Raw genomic sequence first — 14678 nt, 5'->3', positions numbered from 1 at the left:
AATTTTTTTGAATTTTTAAAATTTTAAAAATAATTAATTGCTAATATAGTATTTATATGGCAATTCGAGTATATGTCGCGTCAATAAAGTTAAAAGACGTTAATATTTTCATCCATTTTAAAGTAATTTAACAAATATAATAAATTTAAGGGCTAAAAAGATAAAAATTAAATGAATGACTAAAATATTTTTTAAATAAAATTGAAGGCCAAATAAATTATTGTGCCTTTTAATTGACACTATTATTATTATTATTATTATAACAATAAGATTTCATGGGTTTGAATATACTTAATAGATTTTCTTTTATAATTTTAGGATTTAAAAGTATTGTAAAAAAGTTAAGGTTGATTCAATTTCATCAAATTATATTTGATTTTGATTGGAAATAAATTTTTAATTTATAAAGTAAAATTATTATTATTTGTATGGGATGGAATTGCATTTTATTTTTATTTAACTTATAATATTTAAAAATATAAAAATACTTAAAATAAATTTCAAAATTACCGATGGTTTTGACCATGCAAAATATATATAAATTTTTATTTTGTTTAATTTTATAAAAAAATTTTATTCGATTCAATTTTCACAAATTATTAATACAATTATTAATATAAAATTATTTTAAATTTATATATTACGTAAATAATTAAATTTTATTTTTAAATATTTATAGTTGAATCAAAATTACAAATTTAAGTATACATATGAATTACATTAAAATTTTAGATAAACTATTACACTAAATCAAAATTTATCTTTTAAAATTTATAAAAGAAATTATAAAATCCACACATTGAATTAATTTAAATAGATATAATTAAGATTCGATTTGATTTGATCATTTCTAGTGTTAGAATTTGATTTCGGTTAAAGTTTTTTATAAAAGAATAAAATATTAGAAAGTATTTTTTAATAATTATAATAACCAAATCGATCCCAACCATTATTGTCCTAGAGAAAGAATGCAGTATGTAGAGGTAAAAAGATGCAAATATAAAGCAAAAGCAAGGGCTAAGATACAAAATCCTATGTCCCTATTATGCCCCAAAAACGTGTTGTAATTAACGACCAGACCAGACACCATCAGGGTCTCTCTCTCTCTCTCTCAGTTTGGGAGACCTCCAACACCCCCAAATACTCTTGTCTGAAAAACCAGAGCTTTCCCCTTCTTTTCAAAGCTCTCATTTTTTCCTTCTTTTTTCATTAGACCAACAAAAGGACCATCTTTTTTCTTAATCTATAACTTACCCTTTATTTGTATTTGTTCATTAAACTTGGACTAACTCAGTCTTATTCTTAAATTACGCCCCTTGTCTTTTCTTATCCTACACCCATCTTTACCTTTTTTTTGTTTTTTCTTTTTGGGTGATTTTTGGCGTCATCTATGCTGTTTTAGTTTGGGGCAGAGTTTGGTTGCTCCAAAAAGTAAGTGTTAAATCCCTAATCTTTTTTTTTTCGTTTCTTCTGTTGGGTTTGTAAAGTTGTAATTTTTTAATTAAAAAAAAAAGCCTTGAATTATTTATTTATTTGTTTTTTTTGTTTGATTAAAGTCTGGGTTTTAAAGTGGAATTGATAGTTTTGTTTGTTTATTAGGGTTTTAAGGTAATATGGGCTTTGATCAGTTTGCTATAATGGAGTGGCTACTTGGATCATTTAGGTTTACCTAGGGTTTCAATTTGTGTTCTTGAAATTATTAAAATGATGCAAAGCCATTTTTTTCTTTAATGGGTATTGTTTTCTTGAGTTGTAGGAGCCCTAGGTTTAAATTTAATTTGGGTGAGTTCATTGCTAAGTAATTTTCAAAACCTTACCTTTTTTATTTCCAATTAATGTCTATTATTTGATCAAATTTTGATTTGCATTTGTTCATGCTGTAAGAGAAGTGGTATAATTTCTGGTTGGACCGGAAAAAAAAAGTTCAGATTTTTAGCCAAATTGGTCAATTACTTAGCTTGCTGCTGTATAGTTCATATGCAATTAATTGCTGGATCAAAATTTTGAAACTTTATTTGTGTTTCATTACTGAATTAGCTTTACAATATCACATGGTGAGAAAAGCATTCAATTTATGTTTAGAAACCATAAAAATAGATTTTGGGTTTCACTTATCACATGTAACTTTCTGAAATTTATATTATGATCCATTGTTTAATCATGTTTGTAAATTTCGAGACTCGTGCTTGTTATATTTGTTTGATCAACTTTGGTGTAAACATTATCATATTGTATAATTATTTTTGCTATCTTTGATTATATTTGTACAGAAGCGTGAGAATATAGTATTTACCTAGATGGCCTGGACCGAGAAAGATGTGAATGGGAGAGAGAAGGACCTGATTGCCGAAAATGGTTTCTTAAAAGATCGACAATCTTCTCCTGGTCCGAGTACTTCAACAGTTGATGAGATTCCACCGCCAAAGGCATTTGAAGGGAAAGATGCTCTTTCTTATGCTAACATTCTTCGGTCCAGGAACAAGTTTGTCGATGCTCTTGCAATATATAATAGTGTCTTGGAGAAAGATAGTGGGTGTGTCGAAGCTTACATTGGAAAAGGAATATGCCTTCAGATGCAGAACATGGGAAGGCCTGCATTTGAGAGCTTTGCTGAAGCCATTAAGTTGGATCCTCAGAATGCTTGTGCTCTCACTCACTGTGGTATATTATACAAAGATGAAGGTCGTCTGGTAGATGCTGCTGAGGTATGCTCATGTGATTTTTAACTGATAATTATTGTGGGATTTCGGCAATTTGAGTCCACACCTGTTTATTATGCAGTCTTACCAAAAAGCTCTGAAAGCAGACGCTTCATACAAACCAGCTGCGGAATGCCTAGCCATTGTTCTAACTGACCTCGGTACCAGCTTGAAGCTTGCTGGCAATACACAGGAGGGAATACAGAAGTATTATGAAGCTCTTAAAATTGATCCACACTATGCTGTAATCTCTCATTCTCTTCCATTCCTCCATTAGTAATTGTTGTTGTAACTAAAATTTTCTATGTGAAGTTACGCTCCTTTTAGTTCCCATTTTCCCAAGTTGTCCTTTTATATTGTGTCCCTTTTTACATCTGTTATATATATTTATATCATTGTACCAAATTTTTACAGCCTGCCTACTATAACCTTGGTGTTGTCTATTCTGAGAAGATGGAATATGATACTGCCCTTAGCTGCTATGAGAAAGCTGCACTGGAGAGACCTATGTATGCTGAAGCATATTGCAACATGGGTGTCATTTATAAAAACCGTGGTGACTTAGAATCTGCCATTGCCTGTTATGAGAGGTAGCATGCAGTTAGTTGCTTATCCTTGTTGCCTGCTGGTCCTTACATGTAGTTTGTTTATTCGGGCGGTGTCTTCATCTCTGCTGACAGTCTCTTTGCTTGACTATTTTTTTACCAGGTGTCTAGCTGTGTCCCCTAACTTTGAGATTGCGAAAAATAATATGGCCATTGCCTTGACAGATTTGGGAACAAAGGTGCATTCTCCCCCTCGTTATTTCATATAGCATCATCCATCAACGTTTTTCATTTCTTTTACTGAAAACTGACTGGTTAAACATTGGAGGACTATATTGTGATATCCATCTGTGTCCAAGTCTTATAGAAACATCTACGTGAGGAATTAGTTCTTTTATCAAAAAAAAAGGCTTAATAAGTTCTGTAGGAGGCCATTGCATTTACTAGAATGAAGTTACACTCTTTGTCGCATATGACCTTAATTGACTTTGAATCAAACTAACCCAACTTCTTTCTTGTTTGACATCCCGAGAACTAGAAGTGATTAAACCGTGATCCTATACATGAGACTACTTATTACACAAGAACATTGGGGCTGTAGGTCAAGATGTTTGAAAAGTGCCTTTCTAGTCATGGTGTCTTCCTCTAAGATTAACAGACATATACTATTTGCTTGTGACACAATACTGCTGGTTTTGGCATAAGTAATTGTTTGTAAAATCGTTTATCATAACCTGTTCATTTCTTGACCAATGCTTTTGTTAGATCAAAATACTTCTGAGTTTTTCCATCCCTGATTTTGCATTCAGTGATATGTCTCTTCAGGTTAAGCTGGAGGGGGACATTAACCAGGGTGTGGCATATTACAAGAAGGCTTTGTATTATAATTGGCACTATGCAGATGCTATGTATAATCTTGGGGTTGCTTATGGTGAAATGTTGAAGTTCGATATGGTAAGTAATGATGTGCATTCTTGGAATTGCATGATTCTCTTTGTGGAACTGAATTGTTTGCATCAGATGATAATCTAGCTATCAATTTTTGTTTGTGCAGGCAGTTGTGTTCTATGAACTTGCTTTCCACTTCAACCCCCATTGTGCAGAGGCATGTAACAATTTAGGAGTAATATACAAAGATAGAGACAACCTTGATAAAGCCGTAGAGTGTTATCAGGCAACATTTGACTCTTGTCTAGCATTTTAAGCCTTCATCCTCTATTGCCTTCTGTTATCTTCATATTAATAATATCTTATTTCAGCTGGCATTGTCAATCAAACCAAACTTCTCACAGTCATTGAACAACCTTGGTGTTGTCTACACAGTTCAGGTTTGAAGTGGAATTATAGATCTAACTATTAGACCATGTCTCAAACAGTGATTGACAATGAGCTTTACTATTGGCAGGGTAAAATGGATGCTGCTGCTAGCATGATCGAGAAAGCTATCATTGCCAATCCCACTTACGCAGAAGCATACAATAATTTAGGTTTTTCTCTTGCTTCTCGGCTATGTTGTTCCAAAATCTATAACCATTGCTGGGACAGCTAGTACTTGTCATTGCTTCATTACTTCCACAGATGCATAATCTTAAATACCTTTTGGGAAATATATATATACATATATATTTTTTGTGGTATGTTAATATATTCTCTGTGTCTTTTTCAGGGGTTCTTTACAGAGATGCTGGCAATATAACCATGGCCGTTACTGCTTATGAGCAATGCCTTAAGATAGATCCTGATTCTCGTAATGCAGGACAGGTACCATTTTATGGATCTTGTATAGTTTAAATCATAATTGCTTGCTAAGATGCAAAATTCATTCAAGTAAAATAAAAAGAACAAGAGAAAATTCATGCTGGTTCCATACTTGGTGTTGTGCCTGTCATTGTTTTCAGAACCGGCTGCTAGCAATGAACTACATAAATGAAGGAGATGATGATAAACTTTTTGAGGCTCACAGGTTTAACAAGCTCCTATCACCTCAACTTGAATTTAATGTCAATTTTTTATTAGTATTATTTTAATATTTATTTGTCATTACTAACTTATCACTTGAATTTAATGTCATTACTAACTATATTAGCTGCATCGCTACAATGTTCTTCTTGTTATAATTGGATATTTGGATTATGATCTTTGACATATCTTAAAATCAGCTTTCTGAATTGAATTATCTCAAAAACAGGGATTGGGGAAGGCGATTTATGAGGTTATATCCACAATACGATTCGTGGGACAACCCTAAAGATCCAGAACGACCTCTTGTTATTGGATACATTTCTCCAGATTATTTTACACATTCTGTCTCTTATTTCATTGAAGCCCCTCTTATTTATCATGACTATGGGAAATACCAGGTGGTTGTTTATTCAGCAGTAGTAAAGGTACTAATGCTTCGGATATATTTCTGAGAATTTTTTAGTGATTTTTTGAGTATCATCATCTATAATTCTATGGGTATCATAGTATTTATATTCTTGTTTAGTTGAAATCTTGACTTTTGAAGCTTAAGGATGAGTTTAAATAATATTTTAGTGCCATATTTGGCAAAGATATCCTAGTATTTATATTCCGATGCTAGTTATCGTGGTTGTACCAAAGCTCTTAACTTCATTATAATTATTTTCTTGATGGACTTCATGGTTATCTCAAAAAGGGTCATCCCTTAGGCAGTTATGTATGCTTTCGTCGCCATGTTGTCATCAACATTTTCCATGCCGAGACTTTGTTCAAAGTTCATTGTGATGTAGTCAGTATCCAATTACCTGTCCATAAGTTACTCAAAAATTCTAGAACTATTGCTTTTTATATTGTATTATTATTACAAACAAGTTGGTGATGGTGGAATCTTTTCTGTTCCCATGATGGACTGTTTTTCTTTGCGAACTCACATTTTTATCGTTATGCAGGCTGATGCAAAAACTAATAGATTTAGGGAAAGAGTCGTTAAAAAGGGTGGGCTATGGAGAGATATATATGGTATCGATGAAAAAAAGGTTGCAAGCATGATTAGAGACGATAAAATTGACATTTTGGTAGAGCTTACTGGTCATACAGCCAACAACAAATTGGGAACAATGGCATGTCGACCGGCACCTGTTCAGGTATGCTTAAGGTACCATATTTATCATTTTCTTTTAACTGTTTCCTGTTCAAGTTCTATCATCGCTGGAACTAAAAGAATTTTTGTAATAGAGGAAATCTTTTAGAGTGGAACTTGAGTTGGTTTTTGAGTGTTAGATTTATGCATGGTGGTTTTGCTTTTGTGGTAGGCTTGATATGGTAGACTAGGCATTTTACCGGTTTTTCTGATTTTGGCCATTTTTTACCGTAGGTTACTTGGATTGGCTATCCCAATACTACTGGTTTGCCTACAATTGATTACCGAATAACTGATTCACTTGCAGATCCTCCTGGTACAAGGCAGAAGTAGGTCCTTTTTTTTACTTCAACGGACTGCTTTTTTTTCTTTAGAATTATTATGTTAGATGAGATATGCAAAATAATTTCTGCTTAGAATAAAATCCTACCCAATGGCAGGCATGTCGAGGAGTTAGTTCGACTTCCGGAATGCTTCCTTTGCTATACTCCTTCCCCAGAGGCTGGACTTGTTTCACCAACTCCTGCTCTTTCCAATGGCTTCATTACATTCGGTAGCTTTAATAACCTGGCAAAGGTACCATTTAGTAACTGTAACCTAAGGTTAAACCATATGTTTCCAATCAGTTATGGCATTCATCTTTAACCTTTTATTGGAACCATTAATCAGATAACACCCAAGGTACTGCAAGTTTGGGCGAGGATATTATGTGCTGTTCCAAACTCCCGTCTTGTGGTAAAATGCAAGCCATTTTGTTGTGACAGTGTTAGGCAGAAATTTCTTACAACATTGGAGCAGCTGGGTTTAGAATCTCTCCGTGTTGATCTCCTCCCTCTTATTCTCCTGAATCATGATCATATGCAAGCTTATTCTCTTATGGATATCAGGTAAAATCAACTGCATTCCATGTTACAAAAAAGCGTTTTACCAAGTGTTAGTGTGACCCCCTCCTTTTGGTTCATTTTTTCTGTTGGTTTAAGTGGTTTCTGGTAACTTCCATTTTAGATGTTTTAACTTTTGTTATATTATCTTGCATAGTTTGGACACTTTTCCATATGCTGGAACAACAACGACCTGTGAATCTTTATACATGGGAGTGCCATGTGTTACCATGGCTGGTTCAGTACATGCTCATAATGTTGGTGTCAGTCTTCTCAGCAAAGTTGGTAAGGAGCTTCTTTTTTTCTTGTAAATATCTCGTGTATCTGCTTTTGTCACCATACTGATTAAGCAATCTCGGTACTTTCGGTTTAGGGTTAGGACATTTGATAGCAAAAAATGAAGATGAATATGTGCAGTTGGCACTCCAACTGGCCTCGGACGTCACTGCTCTCCAGAAGCTGAGAGCAAGTCTTCGAGACCTTATGTCCAAGTCACCTGTTTGTGATGGGCAGAACTTCATCAGTGGTTTGGAGGCAACATATCGGGGCATGTGGCGCAGGTACTGCAAGGGTGATGTCCCATCTTCACGGTATATGGAAATGCTAAAGAAAGAGGGTGTTCCTGAAGGGGTAACTAACGAAACATCCCAACCAGAAAGGGTAACTATATCAAAAGACACCTCTTCTGTTTCAATCGAGTCTAATGGATTTAATCAGGCTCCATTGTCTATGCTGAATCTCACCACTAGTGAAGACAACGAGAACCAGTCGAGTCAGACTACAAATTCTGGTAAGCTGAGCTGACATCTTAATTTTTGGTTCATATCACTTTCGTGGTTCCTTAAACTTGGATCCGAAGTCATTAGCATTCCGGGGGACAATCCTCCCATAAGGTACAACTATCGAGATCATATCCGCAAAAGACTAGTGGATAGAGCTATAGGTTGCAACTCCATATTACCATCAAATAGTATTCCAATTTTTTGGGGAGAAAGAGCGGTGGCAAACGTCGGTAAAATATGATTTGAAGAATAGCGGATTAAGAAGAAATGATGCTATCAGCTACCGAAATCGATACCCTGAATTGCCTTTGCATTTCTCCCCCATGAACTAAAGGAACTCTTAGAGATTTAGCCCTGGTTTGTAAATTATATGAGGACGGTTTTAGTTTTTGGATTAGCATGCATGGCTTCTGTTTTTAGTAATTGTGATAGTGGCATTGTTGGTTGGCTTGCCTGCTAGAAGGTGGTGTTATAGTTTTCATGTATTAATGTCATTTTAAGAATCCTAAAATTTGATGAAATGGAACAACTTAATCTTCAGGCATTTTTATGATTCAGCAGCAAAACTGACTTATCTTTAACAATTTTAGGTGATGTTCTAGTTTTCATGTATTAATGTTATTTTAAGCTTTGAAGGTTGTCAATCAAAATTTAAATAGTTTTCTTTTTCGATTAATGATCAACTTGAAACTAAATAAATAAATCATTACTTGGAACTTAAATAAATTTATTCAAAATAATTGTTTTAAAGAATTCAATAATTTAGGTTCTGTTTGTTTCAATGTTAAAGTTTTTACAAAAATATATATGGTCTTTCAATATTTGTTTCGTGTAAAATAAGATGTTCAATGTAATGTAAAAGTTTTTCAGTCAATGTAAAATTATTCTTTTGTTTTCGTAAAATGTCTTATCGGATCTCGAATATCGGGTCAAAGCATTGGGATGTTGTATTCTATATTACATTTGTCACTTATCGTATTCTATTTTTAATTTTCATAATTTTTCAACGTAGTCTCTTTTTGTCATAAAAGTTTAATATTCATATTAAATCAATTTTCTTTCTTGTTACACTTTAATCACATAATTTATCTTAATATTTTATTTTACATATTAAATTTCTATGTATTTAAGTTCGGTTATTTTGTCTATATGTTTTTCAAGTTTAACAATTTAGTTATTGTTATCATAAAAATTTCATATTTTTCATAATTTTATCATAAAAATTTTATATTTTTCCATAATTTTACTTTTACAATACTTTACACATATATTATTTCACATAACAAAATTTCATGGATATCACTTTTATTGTTTCAATTATAAATTTCACATTTTAAAATTTAATCTTTAACATCACAAAGATTCATTATTTACTATAATTTCATTTTAACATCATTTTGTAATCAATTCACTACTTCATTTAAATTCTTTACCATAAATATAAATGTATATTTATTTCATTAAAACAACTTTAATAAAAATTTTAAGAAACCTATCAAATAATAGAAAATATTTTACATAAATTAATTCAACCATAAAAAATATTAACTTTCTCAGAAAAGTAAGTCCAGCAAAGTTTTAAATAAAAACTTTCAAATAATTCAACGACCGTTTTATAATTTTTTAAAAATTGCCCCAAACATAAATTTACTTGTAATTTAACCACCTAACTTTTCTTTTTTCTTTTCTAATTGCTACAAATCCATGCATCCATGCTGCCCCAGATGATAGTAAAAAAGCCGAAGACACAAGTGCCGTTCCAGCACACAATGAAAGCAGGAAAGATGAATGTGACGAGAAAACTCTAAAGAAATGCCGTTCATTAATTGTTTCTGCTCAGTTTATGCTAAACATAACTCTAATACAAGGTACACGTTTATGAATGATCCAATTCCAAAATATCCGGGGAAACGATGGGCACTTCATAGAACTACAATTCGCAGTTTCCGAACTCCGGTGCTAGTCTTTGACTGAAGTCCGTAGTATCTTCACATCATGAATGGGCCTGAATTGACAAGTAAAAACAGCAAAACATGAATTACTTTAGATGCTAAGCAATATAAAAGAGTTTGTTGGTAGTCTGATTGTAATCCGGCTAAAATCGAGAAATTGTCTAACAAGATATACAACACAAGTATAATAACCACTAAGAGCTAGGTTAACCTCAGATGAAATGTTTAGTTAATGTTCTTGAAACGCTTGGACCAGAGACTACTTATTTATTAAACAGGCAACCGAGTAATCGAAGTTTTATGTAGGTTGTTCGAGGTTGACTTCACGAGGAGATGATTATTTTAAACTGTTTCATTAATTGAATAATTAGAAATCAGCCTTTCTAATAGTTTATTAATGGCTTTTGACAATACCCTGCTATAAATATAATTCAAGTAAATTAGCAACTTATTCTTTGAACGCATTCCACAAAATCATGGTTTCAAGTGGTTGACAAAACAATGTTAAACAATCCCAATAATTCGGAATGAAAATTTTATATAGGTTTGACATGTTACTTGTAGATAGACTAAACCGAGCCAACTTACCTGTCATTGTTGTCGGTTTGGACACTACCAAGCCTCTTGATAATTTCCATTCCCCTGCATACTCTCCCAAATATTGTGTGTTTACCTGTCAAAAGAATTGCCAATCAAAGCATTTACACGTGAGGAAACCGATGAGATCATTTAGCTAAATCAGGAAAAATATGCGATATTACATTATGCAAATACAAAAAATTCAGCATAACGGAGAGAATCAAGCTCATAGTTCTCATTCGCTTATAATGTTTCGTATGTGAAACAACCTATTTATCAAAAAGGCTGCAGAAAGGTATATATAATAAGCAACAGCATCAAAATCAGTTTAGGGACTAAGTGGCCTTGACACCAGTCCAACCTGGTTCATGGACAATTTCCCACAGAAGTCTAACCGTTCCGTTAATCATTTCTGAAACAATTTGAGGCCCTGCTCCCAATATTTGCCGACCAATTTACCGTGTGGTAAATTTAGCTTCTAGTAACAGTGACCATTACCTTGGAACTTGAATAGCTTTTTAGCTTTCACATTAATAGAACTTATAAATTTAGACCAGTCATGATTCCTAAGGTATCATAGAAACTACAATAAAAACCATAACATTAACATTAGCAATGACGATTCTTGTTGGACATCATAACATCATGCAGCGGATAACAAAAGGGATCTCGATATGAAAAAAGAAATAGTGTTGTCACAAAAGATTGAACAAATATGTAATTATGAAGAATAACATAGTTCTCATTGTAATCATTAAGGATAACACCGTTACCATCTAATGACGGCGCTGGTGATAAAGTAATGAAGAACTGACTTCCATTTGTATTCGGACCCGCATTAGCCATAGATAAAATACCAGCTCCAGTATGTTTTAACTCGGACCTTATCTCATCATCGAATACAGGACTGAAATCAATCATGAAAACACAAACCAGTAATTAAAATCTGATATAGAAATCACTTGTTCCTATAATAAAACAACACCAGTTCTGCCAATAATTGAAGAAACAGATGCTAAAACAGTATTAAACCATATTAATAAAACAATTGCAGTGTAAGTTCCAGGTTCGATTATCAACAAGAAAAGCATAAGATTGTATCACATTAACTATGAAAAGATGGGGGGGAAAAAACATACCCATAAATAGATTCTCCACCTTTTCCAGTCCCAGTTGGATCTCCACCCTGAACTATAAAATCCTACATCATAACAATCAAATACAGGTTAAAGAAAGCTAATATTAGAAAAAAAAAAATTACCAAATGAGAGAAAACTTAAAAAGAACAATAATAAAGAGACCTTGATAATTCTATGGAATTTGACATTGTCATAATAGCCTCTCCTGGAAAGTTCAATGAAGTTCCTACAAGTTCTGGGTGCATGCTTGTAATATAGCTGAAAATCCCAGTAAAAACACACACACAAAAAAAAAAAAGAAGAAGAAGCAAGGGTTAAGCTAATGATTACAAACCCAATATATATTGAACCAAGGTCAGTAAAAGAAGAAGAAGTTGAGTTATACCTCAACAGCGAAGGCACCCATAGAGGTTTCTAGAGTAACCTCTGGTGCACCTCCCTCTGAACTTGCCCACATCTTTCAAAGAGAAAAACAAGGGTTTTTTTTTTGCAGACAAAGGTTTCTGTTTCAGACGACGAGGAAATTCGAAAGAGCAGAAAGAAAAAGAAAAAAGAAGCAAATTTAGTGGATTCCTTGGGCTTGGCCTGGATAGTTATGAAATGGGCCTTCGTTCTGAGACTTTTTAACAGTCTTTCGTGCTCAAGAGAAAAATCCAAATGTTTGTAATTACGAGGTTTTTCCGAATCGAACTGAACTTGGAGATACGACTAATTAAATTGGGAATCATTATTAAACAATTGAATTAAGTTAAAAAATTTGTAGAGCAGGATTGGATATAAATATTTTTTATTTTATAAATTTTAATAATTTATATTAAGTTAAACTAATTAAATTAATAATTAATAATTAATGGATTCAATCATTCACTCGTTTTTAAAAACATTATGATTTTCCTTTGCACAAGAATTTAATGCTGTAATTTAATGCAATATAAATTGGTTTGGTATTATTAATGTTATGCCTTAGTTTAAATGTTAATATCATAATAATTATCATGTATGTAAATAGATAAATAAAATAGGGATAAATTTTAAAATTATATATGAATTTTGATTTAATGTGTAATTGTATATATGAATTTTAATTTGGTGTAATTATACACATAAAATTTTATTTGTGGTTCAAGTGTATACTTAAAATTTTAATTTTGATTTAATAATGAACATTTAAAGAAACAAATATACCAATTTATTTTAAATTTGATAAATATAATTATTTTTGTATGCAATGTATAAACATAAAATAATGTTATATTAATAATTGTGTTAATAGTTTACAATAATTTGATCAAATCAAAATTTCATATATAAAATTGTAACAAAATAAAAGTCTATGTATACAATTACACATTAAATCATAATTCATATATAGTTTTGAGATATATCCCCATATATATATATATATATATATATATATATATTTCAAGAAATTCAATACAAGTTATGTTTTTAATTATCTTTCAAAGTTGCTGATAGATTTTAGCCGAATTAGGATTTAAGGTTTAGGGTTTAATTTTTTTTTGGGTTAGAAATTCAAAATGGAAGGCTTAGATAATGCTTCAATTAAATGTTGTTTTAGGTACTCAAAATTACTTGGAGAAATTGTCATATTTTATCTATAAATAGGTAGCACCTAAGCTTGTGTCATGTAAATATTTGGGAGTGCTTTTACTTAAATTTTTTGTGTAATTGTTGGTAGTAGACTTGATTATAGGTTAGGTCACCTGCTCAGGTTCGAAGACTTTTTTAAAAAGTGAGAGAGTTTAAGTAAAAATATAGACTCAAAATATGAGATAGGATAAAAAATAATGCCCATTTTTTAAATAGGTCAAGCCTTGAGTAAGTTTTTTTTTTTTACCCAAGCCCAACTTGAATCTACTTAAAAAAAATTGTTGCCATTTTACTATTATATTCATACTATTTTGTTGTTATTGTTTGGATATAATTTTTGTTTTATTGTTAATTTGCTACTATGTTAGAGGCATTTGCTTGTTTTGTTACTGACTATCTTAATGTTATTTTAGTATAAATATTTTTTTAATTCATTTTCAATTTGTTGGAAAACGTTTGTTTTAATATTTTTAGTGTATTATATTTTTAAATTTGTTTTTGATAACAGTCAAAAGTAACATATTTTAACCTCATTCTTAATGCATATTTGAGTGATTACGTAGTGTTAATTATGAATTATATACTCCTAATCCTTTAAATTTATGTTTTGAAGCTTAATAGAACACTTGGGAGCAATAGAAGCGAAAAATGAGTGAAAATCATAACATTGGAGCAGTATAGAAGCTGCACACAGGTAGCAGAGAACCACACGAGTTGACCGTACGATCATGTGAGCCACACAAGCGTATGGATTTTGGGAACCATGTGCGCTAATAGTTGAAAGTTACGATTTTTAAGTTTTTTGGGCACTTTAAGAAGGTATAAATAAGGAAATAAAAGAGTAAGGAAGTAGTCGTCTTAGTTTAGCATGAAAATTACCCAAAAGAATACCATTGAAGTTGATTTCAAAGCAATTCTCCATCAAGATTCAAATTTCCAAGCTGATTTTTGAGGAAGTTATCATGAGTTTCTTTTGTTTTAGTGATTATACTGTATTTTAGGTGTTTATTCTTACAAGTATGAACTAAAATTTTAAATACCTAAGACAAATGAACCCTATGATAGATTTTATTATTTGATTTATGGTTTTATGCAATAAAATTCTAGTTTCTTTGTTTTCGATTATTAATTTTAAATTGTTCTTGCGTTAATATTTCTAGAGTTTTAATCCATGTTTGATGTGTATGAGTTTGTGGTTGAATAGACCATTCTTGTGATTAGCTCTTATATAGTCGAATAGAGTTGCATGCAATTCTAAAAATAGGACGATATAAATCTATCGGATTAGGATCAAATCTAATAGGGGAATCTATAGAGCGAATTAATGTGATAATATGGGTTTTAATTAGAAAGAAATTTCAATACATCAACCTAGAGTTAGTTGCTT

General features: G+C 31.8%; 2 protein-coding genes across 2 annotated transcripts; one reads left to right on the top strand and one right to left on the bottom strand.

Moving 5' to 3' along the window:
• Positions 1-944: 944 nt before the first annotated feature.
• LOC108467153 (probable UDP-N-acetylglucosamine--peptide N-acetylglucosaminyltransferase SPINDLY) lies at positions 945-8554 on the top strand. The gene is made up of 18 exons (XM_017767696.2): positions 945-1431; positions 2271-2705; positions 2782-2943; positions 3114-3289; positions 3408-3483; positions 4070-4198; positions 4299-4418; positions 4504-4572; positions 4650-4731; positions 4911-5005; positions 5143-5207; positions 5433-5631; positions 6157-6351; positions 6582-6676; positions 6788-6923; positions 7017-7234; positions 7386-7513; positions 7602-8554. Exons 2-18 carry the CDS (start codon positions 2298-2300, stop codon positions 8030-8032), a joined length of 2784 nt encoding a protein of 927 aa, XP_017623185.1. The 5' UTR covers positions 945-1431; positions 2271-2297; the 3' UTR covers positions 8033-8554.
• A 1247-nt stretch (positions 8555-9801) lies between these two features.
• Positions 9802-12241, bottom strand: LOC108464789 (peptidyl-prolyl cis-trans isomerase CYP18-2). The gene is made up of 6 exons (XM_017765061.2): positions 12066-12241; positions 11843-11938; positions 11681-11742; positions 11315-11448; positions 10551-10635; positions 9802-10015 (listed from the first exon to the last, which is right to left on the bottom strand). Exons 1-6 carry the CDS (start codon positions 12135-12137, stop codon positions 9970-9972), a joined length of 495 nt encoding a protein of 164 aa, XP_017620550.1. The 5' UTR covers positions 12138-12241; the 3' UTR covers positions 9802-9969.
• Positions 12242-14678: the final 2437 nt, after the last annotated feature.

This window comes from Gossypium arboreum, chromosome 2 (assembly GCF_025698485.1).
Source record: "Gossypium arboreum isolate Shixiya-1 chromosome 2, ASM2569848v2, whole genome shotgun sequence".
Classification (NCBI taxonomy): domain Eukaryota; kingdom Viridiplantae; phylum Streptophyta; class Magnoliopsida; order Malvales; family Malvaceae; genus Gossypium; species Gossypium arboreum.
Note: the sequence above shows the minus strand (reverse complement) of the source record. Positions and strands in the feature narration are given on the sequence as shown.

What these genes read in the sequence shown, in the direction of transcription:
- LOC108467153 (XM_017767696.2), top strand. Translation starts at nt 2,298, where the DNA reads ATGGCCTGGACCGAGAAAGATGTGAATGGGAGAGAGAAGGACCTGATT. An exon ending in TTTATTCAGCAGTAGTAAAG is followed by an intron (nt 5,632 to 6,156) that starts GTACTAATGCTT and finishes ATCGTTATGCAG; the next exon opens with GCTGATGCAAAAACTAATAG. An exon ending in TATTCTCTTATGGATATCAG is followed by an intron (nt 7,235 to 7,385) that starts GTAAAATCAACT and finishes TATCTTGCATAG; the next exon opens with TTTGGACACTTTTCCATATG.
- LOC108464789 (XM_017765061.2), bottom strand. Translation starts at nt 12,137, where the DNA reads ATGTGGGCAAGTTCAGAGGGAGGTGCACCAGAGGTTACTCTAGAAACC. An exon ending in TGGGTGCCTTCGCTGTTGAG is followed by an intron (nt 11,939 to 12,065) that starts GTATAACTCAAC and finishes TGGGATTTTCAG; the next exon opens with CTATATTACAAGCATGCACC. An exon ending in AATTCCATAGAATTATCAAG is followed by an intron (nt 11,743 to 11,842) that starts GTCTCTTTATTA and finishes GTTATGATGTAG; the next exon opens with GATTTTATAGTTCAGGGTGG.